The 25,957-nt window shown below is 54.2% G+C and overlaps 1 protein-coding gene across 2 annotated transcripts in view; it reads right to left on the minus strand.

Moving 5' to 3' along the window:
• The window catches only part of EFCC1 (EF-hand and coiled-coil domain containing 1), a 41,093-nt gene that overhangs the window by 12,960 nt on the left and 2,176 nt on the right, over positions 1 to 25,957 (minus strand). For both annotated transcript variants that reach the window (XM_040628390.1, XM_040628389.1), the window contains exon 2: positions 25,649 to 25,932. In XM_040628390.1, the coding sequence (XP_040484324.1) occupies positions 25,649 to 25,932 (284 nt within the window). The remainder of the gene's footprint in view (positions 1 to 25,648; positions 25,933 to 25,957) is intronic.

Consider the following 25,957-nt stretch of genomic DNA (forward strand, 5'->3'; position numbering starts at 1 on the left):
AAGCCAGGCTAATCCTGAACTTTTGTGTTTTCTGAGCCATCAACTCTGACTTAAGTCCTGCATTCACGTCCCTCTAATGCAAGCTGAGAATGGGGATATGGTTTGGTAGCTGGCAATGTGAAAACCCCATTGGTGGGTATTCTCGCGTAAGCGTGAAACCTTGTGAGGTGTCCGAAGGCTTGGGCCACAGCCTGAAGAAGAGAAGACACGAGGGTATAGGGCCACTGTTTGAAGACTCAAGGGTGGAGGTGAGTAGTCTTTATAAGGCCCCAGAGAGTGATGCTTGATCAGGATGGGGGGAAGCAAAGGTGAGACTTGGAGAATCATACGGAGGCAGTTTTAGCTCACTGCGAAGGAGAACTTTCTCACGGGGATTGCTGACCAAGAATGGAATGGGCTGTCTTGTCAGGTAATGAGCTTCCCGGCAGAAAAGGTAGTAAGGAGGTAAGGACTTCAATGGCTGGAATTCTGAATAGAGTTGGAGGCTGAACCCAACAGTATCTACATCTTCCCACTATGAGATGCTGCTTCCCCCTCCCCCAATTATTTAAGGGCTTCAACAAGGAAAATGGGTTGGAGGGGACGGCTAGCATAGGCTGGCTCTGGCACACTGGTCCCTACACTCCCCACATCCCCACAGCCACTGGAGTCTTAGAAGCCCTGCTCCAAGTGCAACTTCCTGCATTAACAACAACTAAACCTTTCACAGAGCGCTTAGTAGGTGCCAGGCACTGTTCCCCACATCAGCCCTATGAGGTAGGTACTGCCATTACCCCCGTTCTGCAGATGAGGAAGCGGAAGCACGGGGAGCCCAAACAGCCTGTTCAAGCCGCACGACGCAGACCTGGAGGAACTGGCCTCAGTTCCTTTGAGGGGCCTTTGGCTCCAGGCCCACGTCAGCGGCCCCGCCGGGCGGGAGGGAAGCTTGGAAAGCAAGTCTGCAATGACCCAGCCCAGCTGCCGTTCTCATTAGGTGACCTACAGGCCACATGCAATGATGTCAGGAAGAGGAAGCCACTAACAGAGTGTGGAGAGTGGGACAGATGAGGACACACTTCAGAATTTTCCAAGAAATAAAATGTGGCTGCAGAGAAAGTGTTTCCCTAGGGAGACCGAGTGCTACTCTTATCTAGTTGGTATTTAACTGAGTCTGTCATCACCCTGCTGATTCAGTCTGGAGGCTCACTCACATAAGCACATAAATGTGCTATAATATCCCCACCTTAATACAAAACCCAGAAACCAAGCAAAATAACCCTCCCCACCATCGGGCTTCCCCCAGCTACTGCGGTCTCTGTCTCCTGCGGGCGGGGCTTCTTGAAAGCCTTGCCTTTGCTACATGTTGCTGTTCCAAGTCTCAGCTTGTCCCCCATCCCTGCCCTGAGGCTGGATCCAATGGCTGCTTCTCAGCGCTCATCTCGTTTGGCCCGTGAAATGAATACTACATTTCATAGTGCACATGTCATGGTGCACACTCCACGGTGCACATTTCACGGTGCACACTTTACGGTGCACACTCCACGGTGCACATTTCACGGTGCACACTTCACGGTGCACACTTTACGGTGCACACTCCACGGTGCACATTTCACGGTGCACACTTCACGGTGCACACTTTACGGTGCACACTCCACGGTGCACATTTCACGGTGCACACTTCACGGTGCACACTTCACGGTGCACACTTCACGGTGCACACGTCACGGTGCGCATTTCACGGTGCACACTTTACGGTGCACACTCCACGGTGCACATTTCACGGTGCACACTTTACGGTGCACACTCCACGGTGCACATTTCACGGTGCATATTTCATGGTATATACTTCACGGTGTACATTTCCTGGTGTACATTTCATGGTGTACATTTCCTGGCATACATTTCCTGGTGTACATTTCATGAATACTACTACACAGAAAGCAGTAAACTCTACAAGACTCCCTCACCCGGGCACTTTCTTCCCCTGGCTTCCGGGAGACAGCTCCTCCTTCCCCGGCACTCCTCCTCGTCTACTTTGCTAGTTCCTCCTCTTCATCTCTACCCCTCTATGCCGGCTGCTGTGCCCTCAGACCCCACCTGAGAACTTCTTTATATCCATTCACTCTATAAGGGGTCTCAGCCAGTGCTGTGGCCTTAAGTGCTGATGACTTTCCAAATGTGTCTCTGGCTCTGGCCTCTGGGATCCAGTCTTCCGACAACTTTACCCGGCTTAACTGCTGCCTTGGCATCTCCACCCGGATGTCCCACACGCATTGCTGATGCCTCACAGTACCCTTGTCTTTCTCTGTCTGCTCCTCCTGCTTCCCCTCAGTAAAAAGCGCCATCACACACCTGGCCACCTAAAGCGGAGGTCATACGTGAGGACGGAGAGTCTGGCCCATCGCTCAGCTCCCACCCCAGTGCCCAGCCCAGGGGTGCTGCAGGGGGGCTGCTCAGCAAAGGGCGTGGCATCATGCTATATTGTGGCCACTCCTTTGCCGGGGTTTGTGCAGATGGGGACAACAGTGGGAAGGAGGAGGGTGGGGAGAAGGAGTACAGCCCCTGCCCTGAGGGGACCGCTGCGTGGCAGGGAGCCCAGAGCCTTCACTCTTCAGGGCCACACCCACTGGACTCAGGGCCAGACCCTCACACAGACAAGGAGGGCACTGGGTCAGCAGAGCAGGGAAGGTGTCCTGGAGGACTTGGGGACTTGGGGTTGAGTAGAATGAAAGAGGCTTGAGTGGAGGAGGGAAGGCAGCAGGTGTGTTTGGGTACAGATGGGGGGCAGTAGAGCTAGAGAAGAGGACTTGCAGCAGATCAGAAAAGGCAGGACAGACCCTGATTGGACGCCCCAACTTTGGGCTGGGCCTTGTGTGTGCTATTTTGGGTACTGCTCATCCCCTGGACTTAGGAGATTGATATCGCTCAGAGGAAGAAAAGGTTAAGTCACGGCGATGGTTGGGGGCCAGCAGGGATCTGGACCTGGGTCCAGGTCCAAGCCTGACCTTGTTCTGTCGCGCCGTCCCTTATGTCACCAGGCCTTGGAAGGCCCCACGTATCATAGATGGCGGAAGCCGGTGGAGCTCTGCAGGTATTGGGTTGAGCCATATGGAATTAGTGGATTACTGGGTTTTACTGCTTTTGACCTAAAAGGGCAATTTAAAATGGTTTGATCTGATAGGACATGTTTGTATAATGTTTCTTGATTGACTGCAAATCTGTCATGTCAGTAGTGAGTATCCTGGTTTGTGAAAGGCTTTGTTAGAACTTTCTGGGCTTAAGGGCTGCCTGGCTGGCTTAGACGGTGGAGCATGTGACTCTTGATCCTGAGGTTGTGATTTTGAGCTCCATGTTGGATGTAGAGATTACTTAGAAATAAAAATCTCAAAAAAAGAAAAAGAAAAGGATTTTCTGGGCCTGGAAATCTGACAGCCATCGGCCCTAGGCCTGGACCATGTGGCCCAGTGGTTTAAGTAGGGTTTCCCATAAGGATGGGTCCCAGAGGGTTGGCTCCAGGGAGGAGATGGCTGCCTGGGGACAGGGCAGAGGGTCACCTGTGGCCTTGCTGAATGATCTGGGTGTTATGGCCCCTCGTGACCGGCAGGTCCAGCCTCCTTAAACCGCCAGCCCCAAGGTCACAGAGCTGACGCTGCATCGTGTAACAGCTCTCCTCCCCCCCCCACGCCTGGGCCATCAGCACTTGCTCTCATGGTCATTTCCTAGAAGACAGCTCTGACCCTGTTCCAAAGCCCTCTGTGGCTTCCCATGGCAACTAGAGAAGTCCAGATCCCCTGATATTCCAGCCCCTTCATGGACAAGTTTCCGAAGTTGCAAAGCAAAGATCCCAAGGAAGAAAGAACACATTTCGCTCAGGAGGGCCCCGTGGTTGGAAAGAAGCCCCTCTGCTCCCTTCCCACGCCCAGTGCTGCCCTTCCAGTGCCCACTGTACTGCCAAAGGGAGCAGAGGTCAGCTCTGGCCCTGTCTCTCTTCCCTTCAAAATGCTCTCTGTGGCCATTAGAAAGAACTCCAATGTCCTAACACAACATCGAAGGTCCTCCAAGATCTGACCAACCCTCCAGCCTCATCACAGGTGATGACCACCGGGCACAGCACAGCCAGACCCACTCATTCTCCTGTGTGTCACTCCTGGGGCCTTTGCGCATGACAAGCACAACCAACGCCTGTATGGCCTTACCATGTGCCTGACACTGTTCTCTTCTGAGTATTTTTGTGCCAACTCATCTACCCTCCCCAGCAACTCAAGGAGTGATTCTTCTTGCTGCCATTTTACAGAGGGGGAAACTGAGGTGCAGAGAACAGAGTAATTTGCCCAAGATCACACAGATTCCTCCATCTTCAGTGTGCACCCTGAGCCTAGCAAGCTCTGTCTGGAAAATCCTATTGGCCCTTCACTCTCCCTTCTCTAATGCAAATGCCACTTCGTCTCAGAACTCCACTGTCTCTCGAATGGGCTCCCAGAGCTCACATGCTCTCAGGTGTCCTGTTAGGATATGCATCCCTCATCAGACTGGGATTTCCTCTGGGCATACAGCCCAGGGACAGAGCGGCCCAGGAAAAGTTGGTTGAATGAATCAGTGAACGAAACCATTGGCAGTAGTGGGGTTGAAGAAGAAGAGGGGCACATCGGGCCTGGACAAATCCAGAGCCTGGATGGGGATTCCAGGTTCCCCCAACATCTTCTACTCTTAGATTGTTTCAGAAAGGACAGAGAGGAGAGCCACAAGATCCCGGTGGCATCCTAGCTCCCAAACCTCCCAGTTCTGATCAGCTTTTCCAGTGAATCAGGGGCTAACCTCCCTGCCCACCTCACGGAGGGGCGGACCCTGAAAGTGGGAGGATGACGTAGAGTTTCCTAAACCGTAGACATTTTTGGTCACTGACCCTATTGCTTACTAATACAGATGTCCTTTAATAGGAAACATTATTACCAGGAGTGAAAAGCCAGTATTTTGTAATATGTAGGAAGTAACCAGAGAAATACATAAAACAACAAACCAGAGTGAGTCAGTTCTAGCTAGGCCTTCTTTTCTGTCTGTTCCCAAACCCGAGGCTGTTCTTTCTCCCTTAAAATGGGGGTCAGCCCTGTGAGGAGCTAACAATTCGCCAGTTCCAAACCAGAAGGCGCAGCCTCCTCGCTCCATGCCTCCCTGGCCTGTGAGCCCCCTGCGCCTCTGTGCCACTCCCCATTGGGAGCCATGGAGGAACTGGGGGGGGGGGTCCTGTGACTGCGGAGGCCATTGGAGAAGGACCCCCTCTCAGCTCCAGGCAGTTCTGGGGAAAAAGGTGGGCCTGGCAGGCTGTCCACTAGCCCCTTCCACCCTCCCTCCCGGACAGACCTGAGTCCTCGTGTGCGGTCGGGCGTTGCCTCCAGCCGGCCACATCTGTGCACTGCCCGGAGCCTGGGGTGAACCCCTAATGTCTCCCTCCTGTCAGAGGCTGACGGCCACATCTGGCCACCAGCCCAGCAGCTTACACAATCTGACAAAGGCCAGATGTTGCTCTTCTCCTGTCCTGCAGCTCCTGGCCCTTGGCTCCAGGTCTCCAACAGACAGACCCCCTTTCTTGGGATCTGTGACGCAGAGGGAGGTCTTGGGAGCGGCCAAATCTGGGTTGCGCCCCACAGGACTATGGCTTTGCCGTGTGACCTCCCCCCCAAGCATTCATTTCATTCCTCCATTTACTCATCAGTAAACACAGAGGGGCCCTGGGTCCCATGAAGATGAAGAAAATAGCCAGCTGACAAAGAATGCCTGTGTCCAGCGGCCTTCACTGTGCTGTGTCCCAGTGAGTCTGCACGTCTACCTATCCATCCACCTGCCCATCCGTTCACCTAGCCAGCCAGCCACTCATCCATCCACCTGGATATATTTTCTTAACCCTTATTTCACAACGGAGTTTTATAATATATATTTCAATATGTCTTCCAAACACGGGGAGCTCCCACCTTCACCAGCATGCGAGGCCATTTGAGGTGGCGCTCAGATGAACGTGTGTGTGCGTGTGCGTGCGTGTGTGTTGAACAGCTAAGCATTTATTTTTAACACATATTAAAAACAATGAGCAAGCACACCAAACAATTTTAGTTTTACCTGTATGACAGTGATGTACCCTTCTTTTACTTTTATTTTTTATTTTTTAAAGATTTTATTTATTTATTTGAGAGGGAGAGAGAGAGCATGAGCAGAGGAGGAGGGGCAGAGGGAGAGGGAGAAGCAGACTCCCCACTGAGCAGGGAGCCTGATGCGGGACTCCTGAGCCGAAGGCGGATGCTTAACCGACTGAGCCACCCAGCTGCCCCCAAATACTCTTCTTTTAAATGAATTTATTTAAGTCAAAAGAGTGAGATGATTTAAGGGAAAATGTTCATCAAATAATAATGATACAGGTGCTATGCAGATATGGCAAAAAATGGCACAGACCCTAGGAGAATGTGTGCAGCACAGCAAACCGTCAGACACCAGCACCCAGTGAGCTCCGGGTGCTACGAGAGCTATGCTTTTAACACCTCCGCCGCTCAGTTCGCTCCCCGATGGAGAGGACCCCAACTCGGAGTATGGGAACCCTCTTTTTACAATGGCTATTTTGGAATGTCCCTGTGTGATCCCAAAATGAGCTGGGCAAATAATATGCCTAATCTTCACAAATACTTTGAAACAATGTGATAGTTTAACAGTGATTTAAAGGGAAAAGGAATTTTATTATATATATATTTCAATACATAAATATTTAGACATAATGATATTTTTAGATGCTTAAACCTACTTATAATGCCTGAGATTTTTTAAAAATAGAAGTATAATTGACACGCAGGGTCACGTTAGTTTCAGGCGTCCAACATGGTGATTACGCATTACGCTCTGCTCGCCACAGCGTAGCTACCATCGGTCACCATACAACCCTGTCACAATACCACGGACTATATTCCCTGTGCTGTGCCGTTCATCCCCCTGACTCACTCATTCCATAACTGGAGGCCTGTATCCCCCACTCCCCTTCCCCCATTCTGCCCATCCCCCCACCCCTTCCCCTCTGGCAACTATTAGTTTGTCCTCTGTATTTATGGGTCTGTTTCTGCTTTTTGTTGTTGTTGTTGTTAAAACGGCAAAGTTTGAATTTGAGGCTAGTAAGGTTTAGTCTCAACAATTGCGTATTGTTGACATTCTTTTCCTATATTTGACATTTTGAAAGAAGGGCTAAGAAACTAGATTCAGATGGACGGATGGATAGGTAGGCGGACGGACGGGTGGAGAGGTGGATAGATGGCCGTGCAGACGCACTGGGACACAGCATAACGAATGTCAGCGGACACAGGCGCTCCTTATCAGCTGCTTACGCACAAGTGTTGTCAGCATCTGTGACGTGCTTCTGAAATGAGGAGCAATTCTGGGAAAATTCCAGACAAGGTGGAACCTTCCCACTACTCACACAGCATTGATTCTTGGAAAATCCACTGTACGTTAAAACTGTGCAAAAAAAAAATTGTATTTATAGGTAAAGCAGAGTTAGAGTCTTGTCTTAGATCATTGTAGTGAAAGCGAGTTTTTCACAAAATGAATGTCCAGGGACATCTGGAAGTCATGGGGCGCACAGGGCCATCCTGGGTTGCACAGCACCTGTGCAGAGGCTTGTATCCCAAGTGCCAGGAACATTGTCCCCCTAGTCATCGAGGCAAACACTCCCTCCACACAAGTTCCAGAACGTCCCTGGGGGAGATGCTGCTTCCAGAGACATGCCCTGTGTAGACTCCGTTCTAGCCACATGTCCCACTGGCTGCGGCAGCCTCCAGCCAAACCTAGCTCTGGGCTGCCTTGTGGGGGCGACTGTGAAGTGCCCACCCGATGGATTTGGACCTGGAGGCTGCCGGGTCAGCCACCTGGGCCACGCCCATGCCCTGGGGAGGCACCAGGATCTGCATCTGCCAGTGCCCGCTGGCCGGCAGCCGTCCCGTCCCTTCCCCGGGGGGCCTCTGGGCTCCCAGAGCCATGCAGGATTGGGGATCGGCTTGTACCTGTTTCCTCCTGTGCCAGGCTCTTAATCAAGGGGTGCCCTCATCAAACCCCTTCCCCTCACTGAGACTCAGTGTCCCCAGCTTTTCAATGGGGACATCGCCCCCGTTCATGGATGAGAGCTGGGGCTGAGGAATCCGCGTGCTTGGCACACGGTAGGCACACAACTCTTGTTTGCTCCCACCCTCTGTTCACAACTGCCTCCTTTTCTAGTCATTTTGTTTTTCCAAAACCTCAAATAAATGCTTGAGCGCAGGGACAGTCCCGCCGTTTCTTAACCTGATCTGTGCCGTTGAATATGGCAGCCACTAGTCACACCGGGCTACTGACATTTAAATGAATCAGAGTGAAATAAAACTAAAGATCAGTTCCTCGGCCTTGCTAGCCACACGTCAAGTGCTCAGTAGCCACGTGTGGCTTACGGCTACCATATCGGACAGTGCAGACGTAGGCCGTTTCCATCATCACAGGAAGTGCTGTTGGAGAGCACTGAGACTGTTAAAAAGGTGAAGTAATAGTTCATAGTCATTTTGCCTGGAACTGTAATTCTCCCTTGTAAGCCACCTCGTCAAGTCACTATTGTGTTCACGCGGTGACAATTCTGCTCCAACTGCAATTCCCTGGATCTAGAACTCGACTCTGCTGGTGCACGAACACAAACTACATCGCGAGTGAGGTTCCTGCCACAATCCCAGCGCATCCCTCTCCACAGAGAAAGCTCAGCCTGGGTCCCCGTCTGTGCCACCTGCAGGGGCGGATCTTGGTTAAAGACCTAAATGGGAAGGGCAGAATGAGAATAGAGCACGCGGCGGGATGAATAGCTTTGAAACCTAGGGGTGGGGAACAGCTCAAATCAAAACTCAAAAAACAAAATGACAAGGCCCAAAGCATTTGGTGAATAGGATTCCATCAAAGAAGACACGGGAGCCAGCTGGTGTTCCTTGGCCAGACTCTGTCTAAGCCTCCCCCACCCGGCAATTCCTCCTCGGGGTACATTTTCTGGGGGAGGTTTTCGCATCAGTCCGCAGGGCGCAGGTCATCTGTGGATACGGAGGCGGGAGGCAGCTCTGGGACTGGGTGGGTGTCCGCCCCTGGGACCGGGTGGGAGACTCAGCAGGAGAAGCAGAGGACAGATGTGCACAAAACCAGTGCCCCTGAAACCTGCAACACGGAGCGAAGAATGCGAGGAACAGAGTGAGGAAGAGAACGCGGTGCCGTTACGGAAATGCGGCATAGACACAAAACCACACATTTTGCAAGGACACAGCAACAAGGTACACGGAACTCATACAAGAATGGTTGCCTATAGGGCAGATAGGGAAAGGGGAAGAAAAGGGGGAAAAAAATCCATCCCTACCCCTGCTCCGACCCAAGTCTCCTGCTCAGAATACACCAGTTTCCAAATGTCAGAATAAATGTTCACCAATGACCAGCATAGAAGTTGGAGGACGTTATCATTTCATGCAGAGAAACTTCCCGGAGAGGGCCATGTACTGAATATTTTGGGCTTAGTGGCCCAGGTGGTCACTGTTGGAATGACTCAGTTCTGCCTTTCTAGTGCAAAAGCAGCTATACAGAAAGGAATGAACATGGCTGGGTTCCCATACAACTTGATTCACGGGTACTGAAATTTGAAGTCCATGAAATTCTTCTGTGTCGGGAATACCGTTCCTTTTTGAGTTTGCTCAACCGCTTAAAAAGATTAAAATCAGAGTTTGCATCAGGTACAAAAATAGGCTAGATTGGGCCCACGGGCCATAGTTTGCGAACCCCTGATTTAACTGATGGCTTTTGCCCCCAGTGGATAGAATTTCGTCCAGGGAAAACATGTTTAATCAGTGTGGTGGACTGAGGTCTCACCTTTGTTGCTAAGGCCAGCCAGCCAGCACCTGCTGGGTTTGCTAAGAGCCCTGAATGGGGATATGGAGCAGAGCAACCAATGGGCAGGGGCCAGAAAGCCACACTGAGGGGAGCGCAATGTGTCTGTCTGGGTCAGCAGGAGGGAGGGATGTTTGTAGCTGATATGCTAAGGGGGTGGGCGGCTGAGTCTGTGGGACGCAGGTCCACACGCAGGTGCAAGCTCATTTGAGCTCACTGGTGGCGTCTGATGGCGTGGGACATGGGCCACAGGTGGCAGGAGGGCGCCCCAGCAGCCTGCTCCCGGACCGGCTGGGTCTGCCCTGCCCTGCTCTCGGCCTGAGTCTGGCCCTCCAACCTACCCACAGACGGTGCCGACCCCTGACACCCCCCGCAAAGAATTCCCTTCCTGCTTCAGTGAGCCGGTGTCATTTCCTGTTGTTTGCGACACGGACCCCTGGCTGGTATGGCCTTGAGCAACTCACGTCACCCTTCTAAACTTCACCTTTCTTTCCCAAAAAAATGTCTGACTGTGGCGCGCACCATGGTTACTGCAGGGTGGGCAGAATTTCTAGGAATGACTCACGGTTCCACCCTAATTCCTGCGGTCCGTGAATGTGGGGAGGGGTCACTCCCGTGATGGTGTTATGTTGTATGGTGCAGCTGATCTTAAGGGGGTTATTTTTCCCATCTAGTCACACGAGTCCCTTTAAAAACAGAGAGCTCTAGGGGCGCCTGCGTGCTCAGGACATGATCCCACGGTCCTGGGATCGAGCCCCGCGTCGGGCTCCCTGCTCGCTCAGTAGGGAGTCTGCTTCTCCCTCTCCCTCTGCCCCACCCCCTGCTCACACTCTTTCTGTCTCTCTGTCAAATAAATACATAAATAAATAGTCTTAAAAAAATAAAAACAAAAACAGAGAGCTCTCTTGGCTGGCACAGAGAGGTCGTCAGGGAGATCTGAAGCATGAGAAGGACTGGGGTCCTTGCTGGCTGGAGGGCGAATGGGGCCACATGAGGTGGAGTGTGGAGCATGACCCCGGGGCTGACAGCCAGCAAGCAAAGGGGGATCTCAGTCCTACAACGGAAAGGAACCTAATTCTGCCAGCGCCTGAGTTTGGAAACATTCTTCCCCTGAGCCTCTATACGTGGCCAGTGACACCTTGATTTCCGCCTCGTGAGAGCCTAGGGAGAACCAAGCCAAGACTGCCTGGACTTCTGGCCCACACAGCATGAGATCATATATGGGTGTTGTTTTAAGCCACCAAGTTTGTGGTAATTTGTTACGGTTGCATAGAAACCAAACACAACTGCACAAACACACACACCCCATCTGCCTTGATGGCACACAACCGCACCACCTTATTCTTTCAGGCAGAGTGGCCATGTGCTTTTGGAGAAGAGATCTGATTGGTCTGTGCTGATCATGATTCCTTCCCTTTACCAAGGACTGGTTTAGGGATAGGCATGGGATGTGCTTCTGGCCAAGGAGAGGGAAGGGAAAGTCTTCCAGGAGGATCTCTGGGAGAAGGGAAGTCCAGGGAGGAAGTTATGTTTCTGTCTGTGGATGTGGCAGTGATGCCTGAGGCCATGGCAGCTATCTTGTGACCACGAGGGGCACTTGCTGACAGGCCAAGATGACAAGCTGAGGAAGACAGTGTGGGAAGATGAAGACCTGTATCCTTGCATGGGGTGCCTGGTGGCTCAGTTGATTAAGTGTCTGACTTGATTGCAGCTCAGGTCATGACTGCAGGGTCATGAGATTAAGCCCTGCATCAGGCTCTGTGCTCACTGGGGAGTCTGCTTGAGATTCTCTCCCTCTCCCTCTCCCCCTCCCCATAAATCTTAAAAAGAAAAGGAAAAAGAAAAAAACCATATCCTTGCAGACATCACTGAGCTACAAAGAAACTGCTTTCCCCTGGACTTCTCACGCATGACCATCAGTGTCCTTAAGATTTAAGCCATTTGGAGTTGGGTTTTCTTTTCTTTCCTTTTTTAACGATTTTATTTATTTATTTATTTATTTATTTAATTTATTTATTTGAGATAGAGAGAGAGAGCACAAGCAGTGGGGAGAGACAGAAGGAGGGAGCAGGGAGCCCAACACGGGGCTCGATCCCAGGACCCTGAGGTCATGACCTGAGCCGAAGGCAGACGCTTCACTGACGCCAGGCGCCCCCGGAGTTGGGTTTTCTGTTTCTTGCAGTCTAGAGCATTATTACTGAAAATGGCTCACAGCGCTGCTTGGGGGTTAAACGAGGTTGTGCGAGAAATCCTTAGCACGTGCCTCATGCCCAGCAGGGGCTCAGAAATGCTGGCTTGTGTTCTTCGTGCTGTCGCCTCTGCCTCAGCCCTGGGCTGGGTCGGGGTCAGCTGGAGAAGTGCGGCCAGTGGGGGGTATTGATCCGTGTCTGTCTCCAGCTCTAGTGCTGTCTCAGGGCTTTATCACAAGGAAGTGGCTTCTGGGGTTGGGCGGCTGGCTCAGCCAGTGTGAAATCCATAGGAGGGGGAGGTCCAGGCGGGCTGGGCACAGGCGGAACCCCTTCTCTTTTTCAGGGGAGTCCTCAGTCTTGCTTTAAAGGCCTTTCAAATGATGAAATCGGGCCCACCCGGATTGCCCAGGATAACCTCCCTTATTATCGCAAGTCAACTGATAATGGACTTTAATAACATTTCAAAGTGCCTTCACAGCAAGCGTGGATTCATGTTTGGACAACTTGGGGCTGTCACCAAGGGACACACCGAGGTGACGCATCAGAAGACCATCACTATCCCCCCCCACCTCGCCCCAGACCCTCCGGAATAGATGGAAAGTGTCACTTGCGTTTGCTTGTCTTTCTGCTTTCAGCCACCCAAGCCACCGAGGCGCTCTGTGCCTGGGAAGCTGCAGGGCGGACAGGACACCCAGCGCCCGGCCAGGGCCCGCGGAGGGGTGGCGGCGGCCAGGCAGTCGGCCAGGTCGCGGAGCCTGCCCCGAGGGCCTGCGGGCTTGTGCACTGTGCTTCCTTTGCTGCTTGGCGTTTCCTGAGCGAAGCCTCGCAGGAAACGGAGACTAGCATGTGAAAACAAGAGAACAACAGTAGGAAGAAGAGCTTGAGAGGGGGGCTGTGGAGGCTGAGCTGAAAATAAACATGAAGAGGCGAGTGTGGGCCGGTCCTCAGGGGCCTCCAGGCCTGGGAAGGGCTCTCCATGGCCCCTCATCCCTCATCTTGCTCCCGCTTGCCTTTCCTGGGACGGGGGCAGGTGCGAGGGGGCCCATAGGGGTCTTGGTGCAGGGGCCGTGCTGCTGCCGAGTGGTCTCCAGAGGCGTCTGCCAGCCTGGCTGCTAATTTCGTTCTGTGATTCATCGGACAGATGCATTACTGAGCCTGGGGCTGCGCTGGCTGGAGAGACACTGCACTTACAGCAGAACAGCCCTGACCTCGGGGAATTTGCCTCCCCCCGGGGGACGCGGACATGAATGAAGTCATCACAAAATTACATTAAGGATGGAAAAGGCCAGGGGGTGTGAGAGGTGACAGGGGCACGGACTGGATGGGGCTGGGGCCTCTGACAAAGCGAGCCCTGGTGGAGGAGACCGGCAGTACGGACGTGAGCTGGGCGGGGCAGGCCCGACAGGCACTGAACGCCCCAGGAGCAGAGGGTCGCTGTGGCCAGATCCGGGGCAGCGGCCAGATCACTCAGGGCCACGATGGTAACCAGGAGGAGGCCAGTGTTTATTCTAAGGGCAACAGGAAGCTACGTTGTGGCCAGCGCCTGGCGGGGAGCTAGGGACAGCAGTCTCATCCGGGATGGTGCCCGTGCCCAGCGGGTGGCGGGTGCAGCTGGGGGGAGCAGGCCGGCTGCAGACTTGGCAGGATTCAGAGGGGTTGGCTCTAGGAGCCCAGCTCAGATGTTTCCTCCTCAAGGAAGCCTCCTGCCAGGGACTGAATTCATATGAAGTCCTCGCCCCCAGCACCTCAGAGAGTGACTGTATTTGGAGACAGGGTCTTTACAGAGGTGATCAAGTTCAAATGAGGTCACTGGGTTGGCCCCCATTCAATCTGACTCGTGTCTTTATAGGAGGAGGACATTAGGACGCAGACGCGCAGCGGGAGGACTACGTGAGGTCACAGGGAGAGGACGGCCATCTGCACACCCAGGAGAGAGGCTGGGAACACATCCTCCCATGGAGCCCCCAGAAGAATCCAACCCTGCCGACCCCTGGCTTCGGGACTTCCGGCCTCCAGAGCTGTGAGACGAGCCACGTCTGCTGAAGCCAGCCAGCCCGCGGTATTCGTCGTGCAGCCAAGCTGACGGATACACTGCGCGGGCGCCATAGCCCAGCTCCCTCCTCCACCTCGCCCATCCCTCCTTCCTCCTGCTTACACCGTTGGTTGACTGTCTCCCCCAGCCAGGAGGCCAGTCCCACGAGGGCAGAGACTTCGTCGTGGTCATGGCTGCCAGCACGGCATCGACACTCTCTGGGCATGCAACAAAATTTGGGTGAATAAAGAAATTCAGTAGTTATTTCTGACAGAAATTGTGAAGAGACCAAGTGAACAATCTCTGTCCCCCACCCTTACTGGGTCTCTAAGTGCTGTTGGCCCCACGCTTCTCCAAGTCACCTCAGTCCTCTCAGGCGAAGTGTCCCCTCCTTCCCCCATTCAGAGCAGACAATGGAAAACCCTGGATGTTTCTGACAGTCCATGCACCTGCCAGTCAGGGGGAAACCTTCGTCTTTCCTGGGCTTGGCCCCCTGCTGGGCTCAGTGGCAGCAGGGAAAGAAAAGAGGGGCTCTGGGTGCCATCATGCCCACAAGAAGGTCCCAGTCTAGGAAGAGTCCACTCTCCCCCCTTACGCCATGCATTCCAGGCCTGGTCAATCACAGGAATTGGTCCAGGGTAGTTACATGACCCGCACCTGGGCCAATCAGCACAATCCATGTTCCTGGTGTCAATGATTGGGTCACGGATGGGCATAACCGTGTTAAGATAATCAGAGTTAATCTAAGGATTTTGTTAGAACTACTGGAAAAGAAAAGCCTTTCTCTTGGGGGCGATTGGGAGGATGGAAGCTCATCCTGGTGACGTTGGCAGCTGTCTTGCTCCCGTATAGGAAGAAAGTGCAGCCAACTACGGGAAAGCAGAAGTAAGAAATAGAGAGATTCCATGTATCATTGTTTGGGCTCCTGGATCCAGCCATGCCTGAAGCCATACTCTCAAGCTTATGAGTAGATAATGCCCCCCCCTTAAAGATTTATTTACTTATTTTGAGAGAGAATCTCCAGCAGACTCCCTGCTGAGTGCAGAGCCTGACACAGGGCTCCATCTCAGAACCCTCAGATCACGACCTGAGCTGAAACCAGAGTCAGACGCTCAACTGACTGAGCCACCCAGATGCCCCAATGCTCCCTGACTTTCAAATTTAAAGCAGTTTGGCTTTAGTTTCAGTGATCAGCAACAAGTCTCCAATATAATCTAGATCTCCCTCTACCTCGAAAAAAGCAAGCATTTATTTCTCACCATTTCCCCTACACAGGAACACCTGGATTATCTATACCCCAGGTCATCCCATCAGAACAGCCGGAGACCGTGGTGCCCACTCCGTCATGTGCTCCAGAGTTTCTCAGGCTTGGGTCTCAGGCCGAAGCCATCTCTACCGCCCATAATTCGAGGCCAGGTGATGTCAAGGTCCCGGCTCTGGTGCCTCTGGAGCAACGAGGCACAGCAGGCCTCCACCCGGGCACTGGCCTCTTCTGCCAATGCCTCCTTGTGGGTGGGCACCGCATTCTTATGTGGATGGGACCACCCTAGACGAGGGGAACCATCCACATGTACCAGGACCTCTGACTTTCTGGAACACCACTACACTACACACAGCACTACAGAACAAACTTCCAAAAAACTTCCAGCATCTGGCTCTGAGGCCCAAACATCCGCTTTTTCGTTTCCCTTTGCTTGGTGCCATGTTACAGCCTTTATACTTTGGAGTTTCATTTCCAGAAAGGAAGTTCATGTGCTGAACATTTGCTGGTTTTGTCTGACCTGCGTCCTTCTTCCGTCTCCTGGCAACAGCCCCCCTGTGGCTTTGAGGAGCGGCCCTGCCCCCTTGTCTCCCAGACTGCGGGCTGGAGGGTATGCTCTGGCCCCGGGCGGGATGGAGTATGCCAGCACCCTGGCCTCGGGAACCCCGGCCCTGGGTCTGTCCCCCAGGCTGGGTCAGCCAGCTCTTTTCCCTGGGACTTTGCACAGGTGCTGGAAAGTAGTAGGTCGGGACACCGACTTTGAAAAGCGGGGAATCTGGGGTCACTGCAGCCATGTTCCCCACCACGTGGAGCACGAGTGAGTAAAGCCAAGCGGGACAAGCAGAGATACAGGACGCATGGGGTGTGCTGGCGGCACGGGGCTTTCCGGCTGCTCCAGGGTGTGGAGCGGACACATGAATGCTCCCCGCAGGTGACAAGGCCCCCCACACGAGAGGGCCGACCCATGACAATGACATCCGTGAGTGCTAAGTATGTGCCAGGCACAATTTGAAGTGCTTTTTATATCCTGTTTAATTCTTAACCTCATGATGTCTGCTCTAAAATTAACCCCGTTTTCCAGATGAGGAAACTAAGGCACAAACAGGTTGAGTCGCAGTTTCCCAAGAAGCGTCAAGGCATCCAAGGAAACAGACAGCATATCGAGGCAAGTAGACAAGGTGGGTCACGGCTGAAGGTGACTGGTCCGGCTTCTCAGGCCACCCTGGGTCCTGTGTGGCTGGCTCTGACCTGGGGACCCTGGTCCACTTAGAACCCATCTGCATGCATCAGGCCACCCACCTGGCCTGGAACTGGACAAGCTGGGACTCGAAATCTGGTGACCTCAGCACCCACCCCTCATCTAACCACAGAGACACAGGAACTGAAGCTTGTTCCGAACCAACCCAAGGGAAGCAGCACAGACAGCCTTAGACTCCGGGACTCCTGAGGGCTGTGCCCTCTCCTACTGGGTGACCGTGGGCAGATCACTGTCCCTCTGCGGGCGCCAGCGTCCTCTCTGAAGGACACATCCGCTGCATGCATTAGCTGGTACAGTCCAGATCCCTCTCCCTGGTAGGGGCACAGAGCTCCAGACCCTGGGCTGTCAGCTCTGTTCTCAGAGAAATCCGGCTGGGCACATGCATTTGAACGAGGGTGGACTTCTCTGGGAGATACGATTGATCAAAGAACTCCACCGCTCCTCTGCCCTGCTGTCTCCATTCTTGGGGCTGGAAGGGCCTCACTCCTTCTCCGGGCCCTTCTGCCCCTCCGTGACCCCGCTCTGGCCATGCTGTTCACGTAGACATCCACTAGTGGTTTCGGGGCAGGTTTTGCTTTTCTGGATAGAAAAGAACAGATGTCCCCCTTTCTGCCTTCAGTGGGGTCATGGAGGCCACCTGTCTGAAGGAACATTGCAAAGACTCAAGAGAGCCACTCCCCGACTTCTGGCGAGGAGTGCACAAGGAACCCCAATGTATTCAAACCACTGTTAGGTGAGTTCTCGGCAGCTTGCAGCCAAAAACCTCCCTAGCTGATAAATCCATCACTAGGGACAACTTCCCAGCTGCCCGCAGAATGGCACCCTTGCACAGGTGTGGCGTGAGCGCCCACGTGCCATGCCGGGCCACAGTGCGTCGCCTGTGGACCGTGTAGGAGGACGCGTCAGGGAGGTGGTGAACCTGCCTGCAGCCTGAGTTTAGAGCCAGGCGGTGTGTCTTGTTAAGGACGGCTTTGCAAACTCTGACTGCGATTTCAGAGGGATGCAGCTAGGGGACGAAAGATTTGGTGACACCCCCGCCCCCACTCAAGGCTTCATGTGCTCTGGCAGGACCCTGACCAGTCGGGAGAAACCACTCACTGAACACCACCCACCTACCCCGGGCTGTGCCCGGCGGTAAGCTTTGCTGAAATGGGCTCCTTAGAGTTTGTCACCGTAAACGCAACCCATGTAAGATGTGTGAGGCAGATGCTCATTCCGTCTGACCTCTGATGTCTGAGCTCCCCGTCCATTCCATGCTTTCCTAGCATGTCTACAATTATATTGAGGTGCTGTGTTAACAGCTCTACCCTGTCCCCCACCCACCACGAGGTGAGAATATCAGGCTGGTTCTGGGTCCCTCGCCGGCTCCTCTATCCAGAGGCAAGTCCTGCTTGCCAGCGCGACTCCGCATCCAGCTTTAAGTCCGGTTCAGCCCTCAAATCCTAAGGTTTGCAGAAGGCTCTGTCTTGGAATAGAGAACAGCAGGCCCGAGGCTCCCCCCAGCTCCTGGCAAGGCCGCCAGGTATGGGGCTGGTGGTCCATCCCTTCTCAGGTGCTGGAGGTCAGGCCTTGTGTCCTCTCTCTCTGGACCCAGATGCAGCCCCCTCACCTACCTCCATGCCTCTTGTCGTCCCTCCTGTCTGATCCGCCCTCCACACGCAGGAAGAGGGTCTCTGTGAAGCTCAAATCTGATGCCTTTGCTCCTTGCATAAGCCCTTCTCTGTCTCCCTTGTCGTCTGGGGTAAAGGCCTCCTGTTCATCCTGGTGCTCAGAGCCTTCACCACCCCCTTCCTGCCTTTCAGCTTCTGCTGCTGCCGCTTTCCACTTCAAACCCTCCACCACAGTAAGTCTTCCTGTTCCCAGGAGGCACCAGGGCCCTGCGCCTCTCTAAGCCTTTGTAGTCACTGCAACCTGCCTGAGAAAACTCCTACTCGTCCTTCAATACCCAGCTTGGATGACGGCATTCCCCCAGGAGATGCCCTGACCCCTAGCCAGTCATTCTGCCTTGTCCGTGCTTGTCTACACCGGGCAACCTTGCTAGTGTCCTGTCCACAATCAGCTGAGACTGTCCATTGTTTGCTGGGGGTCTCCACAGACAGAAGGCGCTCTAGGGGCCGGACTCTGTTAATATCAACAACACCAACCACATCACCATTACTATTAATGGGGGGTAGTGTGATGAGGGATCAATAATGATAATTTCCAATATTTATTATGCATTTTCTCAGTGCTAAGCACTATTCTAGGTGCTTTATACGTATTAGCATTCTGAATCTTCAAATACCCTAGAAGTGGGTATTATTAGTAGTAGTCATATTCTCATCATCCCCATTTTACAGATGAGGAAACCGAGGCTCACAGAATGAGAATAGTTTGCTGCAGGTCACACTCCCAGAGCTGCACTTCCAGCTACCGCACCCCACCGCCTCTCCATGTCTCACTGGATAGTCACCCTAAGACCCAGAGGAACAGAATTCCTGGGGCAACTTTGTGAATGAGGAGACTGGGGCTCACAGAGAGAAAGGGAAGGGCTTAAAGCCTCCCAGGAAGTACGTGGGAAAGCTGGGATTCAAACCCAGGTCAGGCTGGGCCTCCTGAGCCTGGGCCCCCACCCGCCACGCCCGTCTCCGTGGAGGGTCCCAGGCTGGAGCGTGCAGCCGGTGCCTGACCAGCACTGCCCCTTTGTGAGCCCCGGGTATTGTTTCGGAGAGAAAGGCCTCAGTTCCCACCAGTGGCCACCCACATACCTGCTTCCAAGACTAATGGAATCCGTGACCAGACGCCGCCCAGCTCCAGATGGCGCCCCATGCCCCACTGCCCCCCCTCTGCCTGTCTGCTTCCCTCTCTCCCCTGACCTGCTGACGTTGCCCCCCCACCCCAAGGTCAGGCTGGGCTGCTGCAATGGGCCAGAAGAAAGGAGGTGTCCCTCCAATGGCCTCATCTTTGTGTCCCCTCCCCGGTGGCCTCCTCGGTGGCCGGCCAAATGAGCTGTCCTCCTACTTGCCCCCCCTGCCAAGGCTTTTCATCTTTCCCTCCCAGACAACAAAGCCACAGAGGCCAGGCAGAGGCCCCTCCTCCCCGCTCCAGCTGGGCTGGGTTTTTCAGTCTCCTTTTCTGTGAGTTGGAGCCCAGCCCCTGCCCCACGGTGCTGGCCCCAGGCTGCCTGCCCAGGTGTCCTGAAGGCCCAGCTGCCCCTCAGCACAGAGCCGGGGCAGGTGCGGCAGGCAGCGCAGACACCGGGGCTTCGAGAGAAGGTGGAGATGCCCACAACCCCCCCGTCGCCCGAGTCAAGGGCGGCTCCTCCAGGAGCACCGCTCCCCTTGAAGCAGGATCTGTCCACTGGACCACTGAGTCAGGGCTCACCTTGTGCTGGGGTCCCATATGCCCGCACCCTCCTTACCAGGACACGTTTGGGGTCAGTGTCCATCCGCATGTTCATGCGTCCATTCATTCGCCATCTTACTGTGAGCCCGGGGCTGGGTGCTGGCCTAAAGAAATGCCAACACGGGCTGTCTTGGTGAGGCGCAGAGTACCCCTAGCCACCCCAAAGCGTTCAGCAACCTGGAAAAGCCAACTTTGAGACAAGCCTGTTCTAACCAGGCTTCCTCCTCAGGCCTCCAACATCCAGGGAGTCTCCAGTGTTTTTCGAGACAAGAAAAAGGGATTTGGGCCACAAGCTCCAGAGAGAGGCAAAGATGGGGGAGAGTTTGATGGGGCTGGCTGTGATCCAGCAGCGGGTATGTGACGAAGGTTGGGCCAATCAGAACAGCAAATCGTCTTGGCGCCCCCTGATGCATTCAGGAATGAACATGTTTCCAAGTTGTTCAATAATTCCCAGTTCCAGGAATTCAGTGGGATGGCTCAGATGAGAGATGATCTTTCTACTGGACTTGGAGCTTTGAAGAGGTAAGCGCCCCAAAGGCTACCAGAGGAGAGAACTTGCCTAAGAGCAAAGCAGAGCTTCTATATTCTGGTGACATTGAGTACCTGGATCCAGCCATGCCTGAAGCTGACTGCCTACCTTTTCCCAGGAGCCACTTTCTTTTTTTAACCCAAGTCAGTTAGAGGCAGGCTTTCAGGCACTCGTCTAAGAGAGATGGCTAATAGGAAGAAAGAGAAAAGAGAGAAGAGAAAGGTGGAGAGTGGCTGGGTGTAGTTTGGGAGAAGTAACAGTGAAACACCCTTGTTAGATGTGAGGTCAAATGACATCTTATGAATTGTGATGTCAAATATTCATATAAAACTATCACTATAATGTAATCCGTACCCTCCCCCTGCCCAAATCATCAGTAAGTCCTCCTGTGCTCAAAAATGCGTTGGGAGGAGAGACTATTTTGTGGGACTGGAAGAAGCAGCGGAGTCTCTCGTCTCTCGTCTGAGATGACATAGTGTGACCAGATGTGGGAAGCAGGAGCCCAGAGGCTGATGCGGCTGTGATGGAACACGTAATCCTTCCTGGCCGACTGGGCTGGGTCAGGTGAGCCCCTGGGTTTTCGCCTGGTTCCAAGAGCCCCGAAGAGTGCTTTGATTCCCGGAATGCCTCTATGTGACCTGGGACTCCCACAGCTGGGGCCCGTCTGCACCCAGCACATTTGCGTCCTAACATGCGTGCTCATGAGCTGCTCCCCTCAGGCCCCAGAAGAGCCTCCGAGGGCAAAGGACGCATCTGTGCTGTTCCTGGTTACCTGAGATATCCACTTTCTCCATGGAAGCTGCGTAGGAAATGCAGAACTGATAAGCAAGCATCCCCAATTGCTTAAATATTTACCGTCCGTTCTCTTAGGTTCCTGGCCAGGATGGCGCATTGAGGGGCTAGGGGAGGCTCCCTTTCCAGGTACAAATGCACAGAAGTACTGGATAAAACATAACCATTCTTATCAGAATACAGAGCCAAGGGGCGCCTAGGTGGCTCAGTTGGTTGAGTGTCTGCCTGGGTCTTGGGATCGAACCCTGCCTCTGGCTCCCTGCTCAGATCAAGTCTGCTTCTCCCTCTCCTGCTCCCCCTGCTTGTGCTTTCTCCTCTCACTCTCTCGCTCTCAAATAAATAAATAAATAAAATCTTAAAGAGAAAAAAAAAGAACACAAAGCCAAGAACAAGAAGGAGAGACCTCCAGCTTGTATGGGGTGCAGGAGATGGACCTGAAATGCCCACAGAGGGGTCAGGACTGGGGTTCTAACGCCCAATGGGGACAGGTACTGAAGACCTCACCTGTGAGTTCATACAAGGAGGCTCCTGCATGAAGCGGGGGGCCCTCCAGGGGCTGTCTCATCCAGGAACAGAGGTGAGAAAACCCTACTTACTGGCCTTGGATGGTGTCCCCAGATACGGAGCTCAATTTCTCCTGACCTGGGTAGTGATGAAACTTCAAACCAAGAAATGAAATTAGAAACTGGCCCAGAATCAGGCCCTGGTGGGACAGCCCTGGAGGGAACTCCACAACCCTGGTGATGGGTGGATGCTCCAGGATCCTGGCTTCCGCCAAAGAGGGGCTCACCGTGGACAATCACAACAGCACACCGAGACCTTGTCATCATCACAGAAAGAGCAGAGAGAAAGCACCAGGGAAAGCTCAGATGTCGCGGCAGTCCCAAAGAGACTGGAAAAGTGGGATGTTTAAACGGGAAAGGGATGAAGGACTGGAGAGAACCCACAACACAAGGACTGAGCGGGATGGAAAAGAATGTGTGGTTTTGAGAAAGAAGTACATGGAAGTCTGGGCACTGAGCAGGGGAGTGATTGAGATACCATCTTAAGGTGACAGCAGAGAAGGGGAAAGGACAAATTTATTAGGAGTTGGGAGACTCACCAGAGTGCCGAAACAGCCAAGCGCTGGTTAGGAGACCACCCCCATGGCTCTATTTCCTCATTCGAAAAAATGCGGCCTCATACCAGCCTCCGAGCATTATGAGAAGATCAGAGCGGGTCAGTTTCTGTGAGAGCGCTGGAAAAGTGTGAGTCGGGTCATGGGTTCTAACCAAATGGCTTCAAGCTGTCATTCCCAGGAGGGATTTCAGTCATTGCACTGTTTTCCCCTCAGAGAAACATCTGCGGAACACCTGGGGGCGCTTAAGAGGGCGTGCTGGGGCTTTAGTCTTTGGGGTGTGGTGCCCCTTCCATCCATCAGCTCTAGACTGCAGGCCCAGTGGGTCTGGCCACGGAGGGAGTGGTTCAGCTCAACAAGCAGGGGACGTCTGAGCTCCGGAGAAGCTGCCGTGACATTGTAGCCCACAGCCCCTCTGCAGGCTGTGAAAGGTCCTGCAGGCGTTTTGGGAGGTGGGGAGCTGGGGGAGTCCAGGAGGACTTGTGCACGGTGCCAGGCTGGCCTGGGGTATGTGGCTTTGGGCTGTTCGGGCTGGGGTCTGGATCCTGGCTTGTAACTCGCTGGGCCACATCGGCAAGTTTTGCTGCCTCTCTGGCCTCGGATTTCTCAGCTGTGAAGTGCAGATGACAAAACCTTTGTCTTAGGCCAGTGGAGGGGCTCTTTTGAGTGAATGTGGGGAAAGTGTCTGGCATCACGCCGGGTACACAGGTGATGCTCAATACATGTCCTTGGCTGGTCTATGCCCTCGCCTTTTCTTTCTTCCAAGAAGGAGAACTTTGGGGCAAGTCAGCCCACAGACTCTGCCCATAGAAAGCGGGCAGAGGAGGTCTGCCTCCTGGGGCTGGGCATGGTTTAGGGGCCATGTTTTTATAGGGGCAGGGAAACAAGCGACAGAGCCATCTCCTCAACACTGTGACCTTCACACAATGTCACTCATTTTCTGGCCCTCGGTTTTCTCATTCACTGGGCATCTCCTTGGAGCCTCTGCCGTATCTGCTCGTCTTTTTCCTCACCAAGAGAACCCAGTCGTGTTTGGGGCATCAATATGGCCAGATTCTCCTGTAGATAGGAGCAGCCATGTGACCTGGTTCTGGCCCAGGAGGCGGCGGTGCAGGCTCTGGTGGGCAGGGGTATCTCTCCCTGAACACAAAGGCAAAGCTCGCTTGAAGAAAATCCTCCCCACCCTCAACCTGGCCCGTCCTTCTCATGCCTGAACAGTAGACACGAGGCCTGCAGGTGTGGCAGCCATCTTGTAACTGTGTCTCAACACAACAAGGGAAGGAGGAAAGGAAGGAAGAGCACAGGCTGTAGAGGCCGAACTTACTTCTCCACTTTCTGGCGGGGTGGCCCTGGGGATGTTGCTTCACTTCTCGGAGCCTCACTTCCCACTGTCCGTAAAATGGGGGTAACACCTCTACCTTGCACAGTTCTTGTGAGGATTAAACGGTGCCATGGATACAAACCCCCCTTTTCTGCTGTAAAGGGCTATCGGGGTATTCGTAGTGGCCCTTACATCGTGCTGTAGAGAACAGTTACTTCAGGCTAAAACAAAGAAGAGACCCTTTATTTCTCCTCTTGGAGAAAGTTCCAAGGCTGGACACAGGCCCCAAGCCAGCCAGCCTGGCTCTTGAGCCGATCAGCTATGCAAACAGGAAGTGACTATCCAAATATTTGGAGCTGCAGGAGGCTGGCCCAGAGTGGGCCTCCTCATGGAGGCCTCTCTCCACATTGTGCCTTCTCATCTCCCAGCTGTGAGCACCCCCAAAGTCAAAGAGGAGGTCCTCTAAGGGGCTAGGTTCAAAGGCTCCCCTTCTGGTTGCCCTGCCCAACAGCCTGGGCCAGACCGGCTTCCTTCTGGCTGGAGGATGACAGCAGCCCCTCTGTGGGCTCCCGTGGTCCCTTGCTCTTCCCCCTCCTCCCACCTCTTTGTCACAACTGTAGCCAGTGTAATTTTTTTTGAAATGCAAATCAGTTCCTGTCACCCTCTTGCTGAAAACTTCCATGCTCTCTTTGAGGGAAAGATTGAAGTCCCTGACACCACCTTCCAGGCTCCGGATGGCCTGGCCTCTGCCTGCAGCTCTGGTTTTCCTCCTCCAGCCAGTCTGGTCTCCTTTTAGTTTCTGGAATGTGCCAAAGTCCCTACTGTCTCAGGGCTTTGCCCACGGTGTTCCCATTTTCTAGAACACTCTCCCCTTCTCCCCTCCTCCTCTCTCCGGCCCATCTTGCCACGTAACACCCTATTCGCAGCTCTCAGCTCAAGCGTCACCGTCACCGAAGGACCTGGCAGAGCCTGCAGCAAGCATGACCTGCGAAGGGCCTGCCCTTCCCCCACAGCATTCATCCGCCTGCGGCTATTCACCAAGTCACATGGTGATCTCACACGGTCAGTAAAGGCTACTCAGGCAGGATTTCGGGTTGCCTTGTTCCCAGTCACGTCCCCGCCACCTGGCATGGCCTCTGTAGGGAACCGGTGCCCAGTAAATGCGGAAGTCAGGCGTGCCTGGCGATTCAAAACGGAGAGGGCGCTGTTTACTGAGCACCTGCTGAGTGCCGGGCAGGCCTTCGCTGCCTCCTCACAGCCGCCCTGGCAGGCAGGGACTCCAGCCTGTGTTCTACCAAAGGGGAAGCAGAAGCTCCAAGAGGGGCAGTGACTTGCCCAAGGTCACACACCTGGCAGAGGCCCTGCTGGGATTTGGGACTCGGTCCCACGCCCAGCTTCCTGCCTGGTGGAGTTAGCCCCAGGGATCACCGTACATCTGTTTCCTCATCTGCAGAATGGGGATGAAGCGGTACCCACCTCACAGGCTGTTGTGAGCACTGGGCCACTCAAGCGCTCAGCTCAGAGCCTGGCACACACTAAGCGCCCAGCAACCGTGAGCTATCGTCACCATCGTTATTGTGTTGGTCAAAGAACAAATAAAAATAACTATGTCCTCTCGGGACCCGCGAAGGGGCAATCGGAAGGTCTCTGTGGGTGAACAAGCACGTGAATGGTGAGTGAGTGGACAGCGAGAGAATGAGGGGCTGAATGACTGAAGAAATGGGAGAACGGCTGGCCGAGCGAGAGGAGGGATCCACGAGCGAACGTGTGAACGAACAGAGGAACCTGAGAACGAGTGTGTGTGCGGGGAGGATGCACACCTGAGGTCTGGGAGACCCGGAGCTGAGTTGGGGCCCCCGGGCCGCCCCCCACCGGCTCACCTGTAGCGCCGCAGCTCGCCCTCCAGCCGCCGCACCCAGCGCTGCAGGCCGGGCACCTGTCGCGCCAGCGCCTCGAGCTCGCGCACGCGACCCAGACTGCGCAGCACCGCCGCCCGGGCCTCCTCGGCGCGCCGCCGCACTTCGGCCTGGCCCTGGCGCAGCCGCCCCGCGCGGGCCTCGGCCACCGCCAGCGCGCCCCGCGCCTGCCGCAGCTCCCGCGCCGCCGCCTCGGGCCCGCCGCGCCCCGCCTCCTGCGCGCCCGCCTGGCTCTTCCAGAGGCCGACCTGCGGGGACAGGGCCGCGGGGACC

The sequence above is a fragment of the Ursus maritimus genome, unplaced genomic scaffold, assembly GCF_017311325.1.
Source record: "Ursus maritimus isolate PB19 unplaced genomic scaffold, ASM1731132v1 scaffold_14, whole genome shotgun sequence".
Lineage (NCBI taxonomy): Eukaryota > Metazoa > Chordata > Mammalia > Carnivora > Ursidae > Ursus > Ursus maritimus.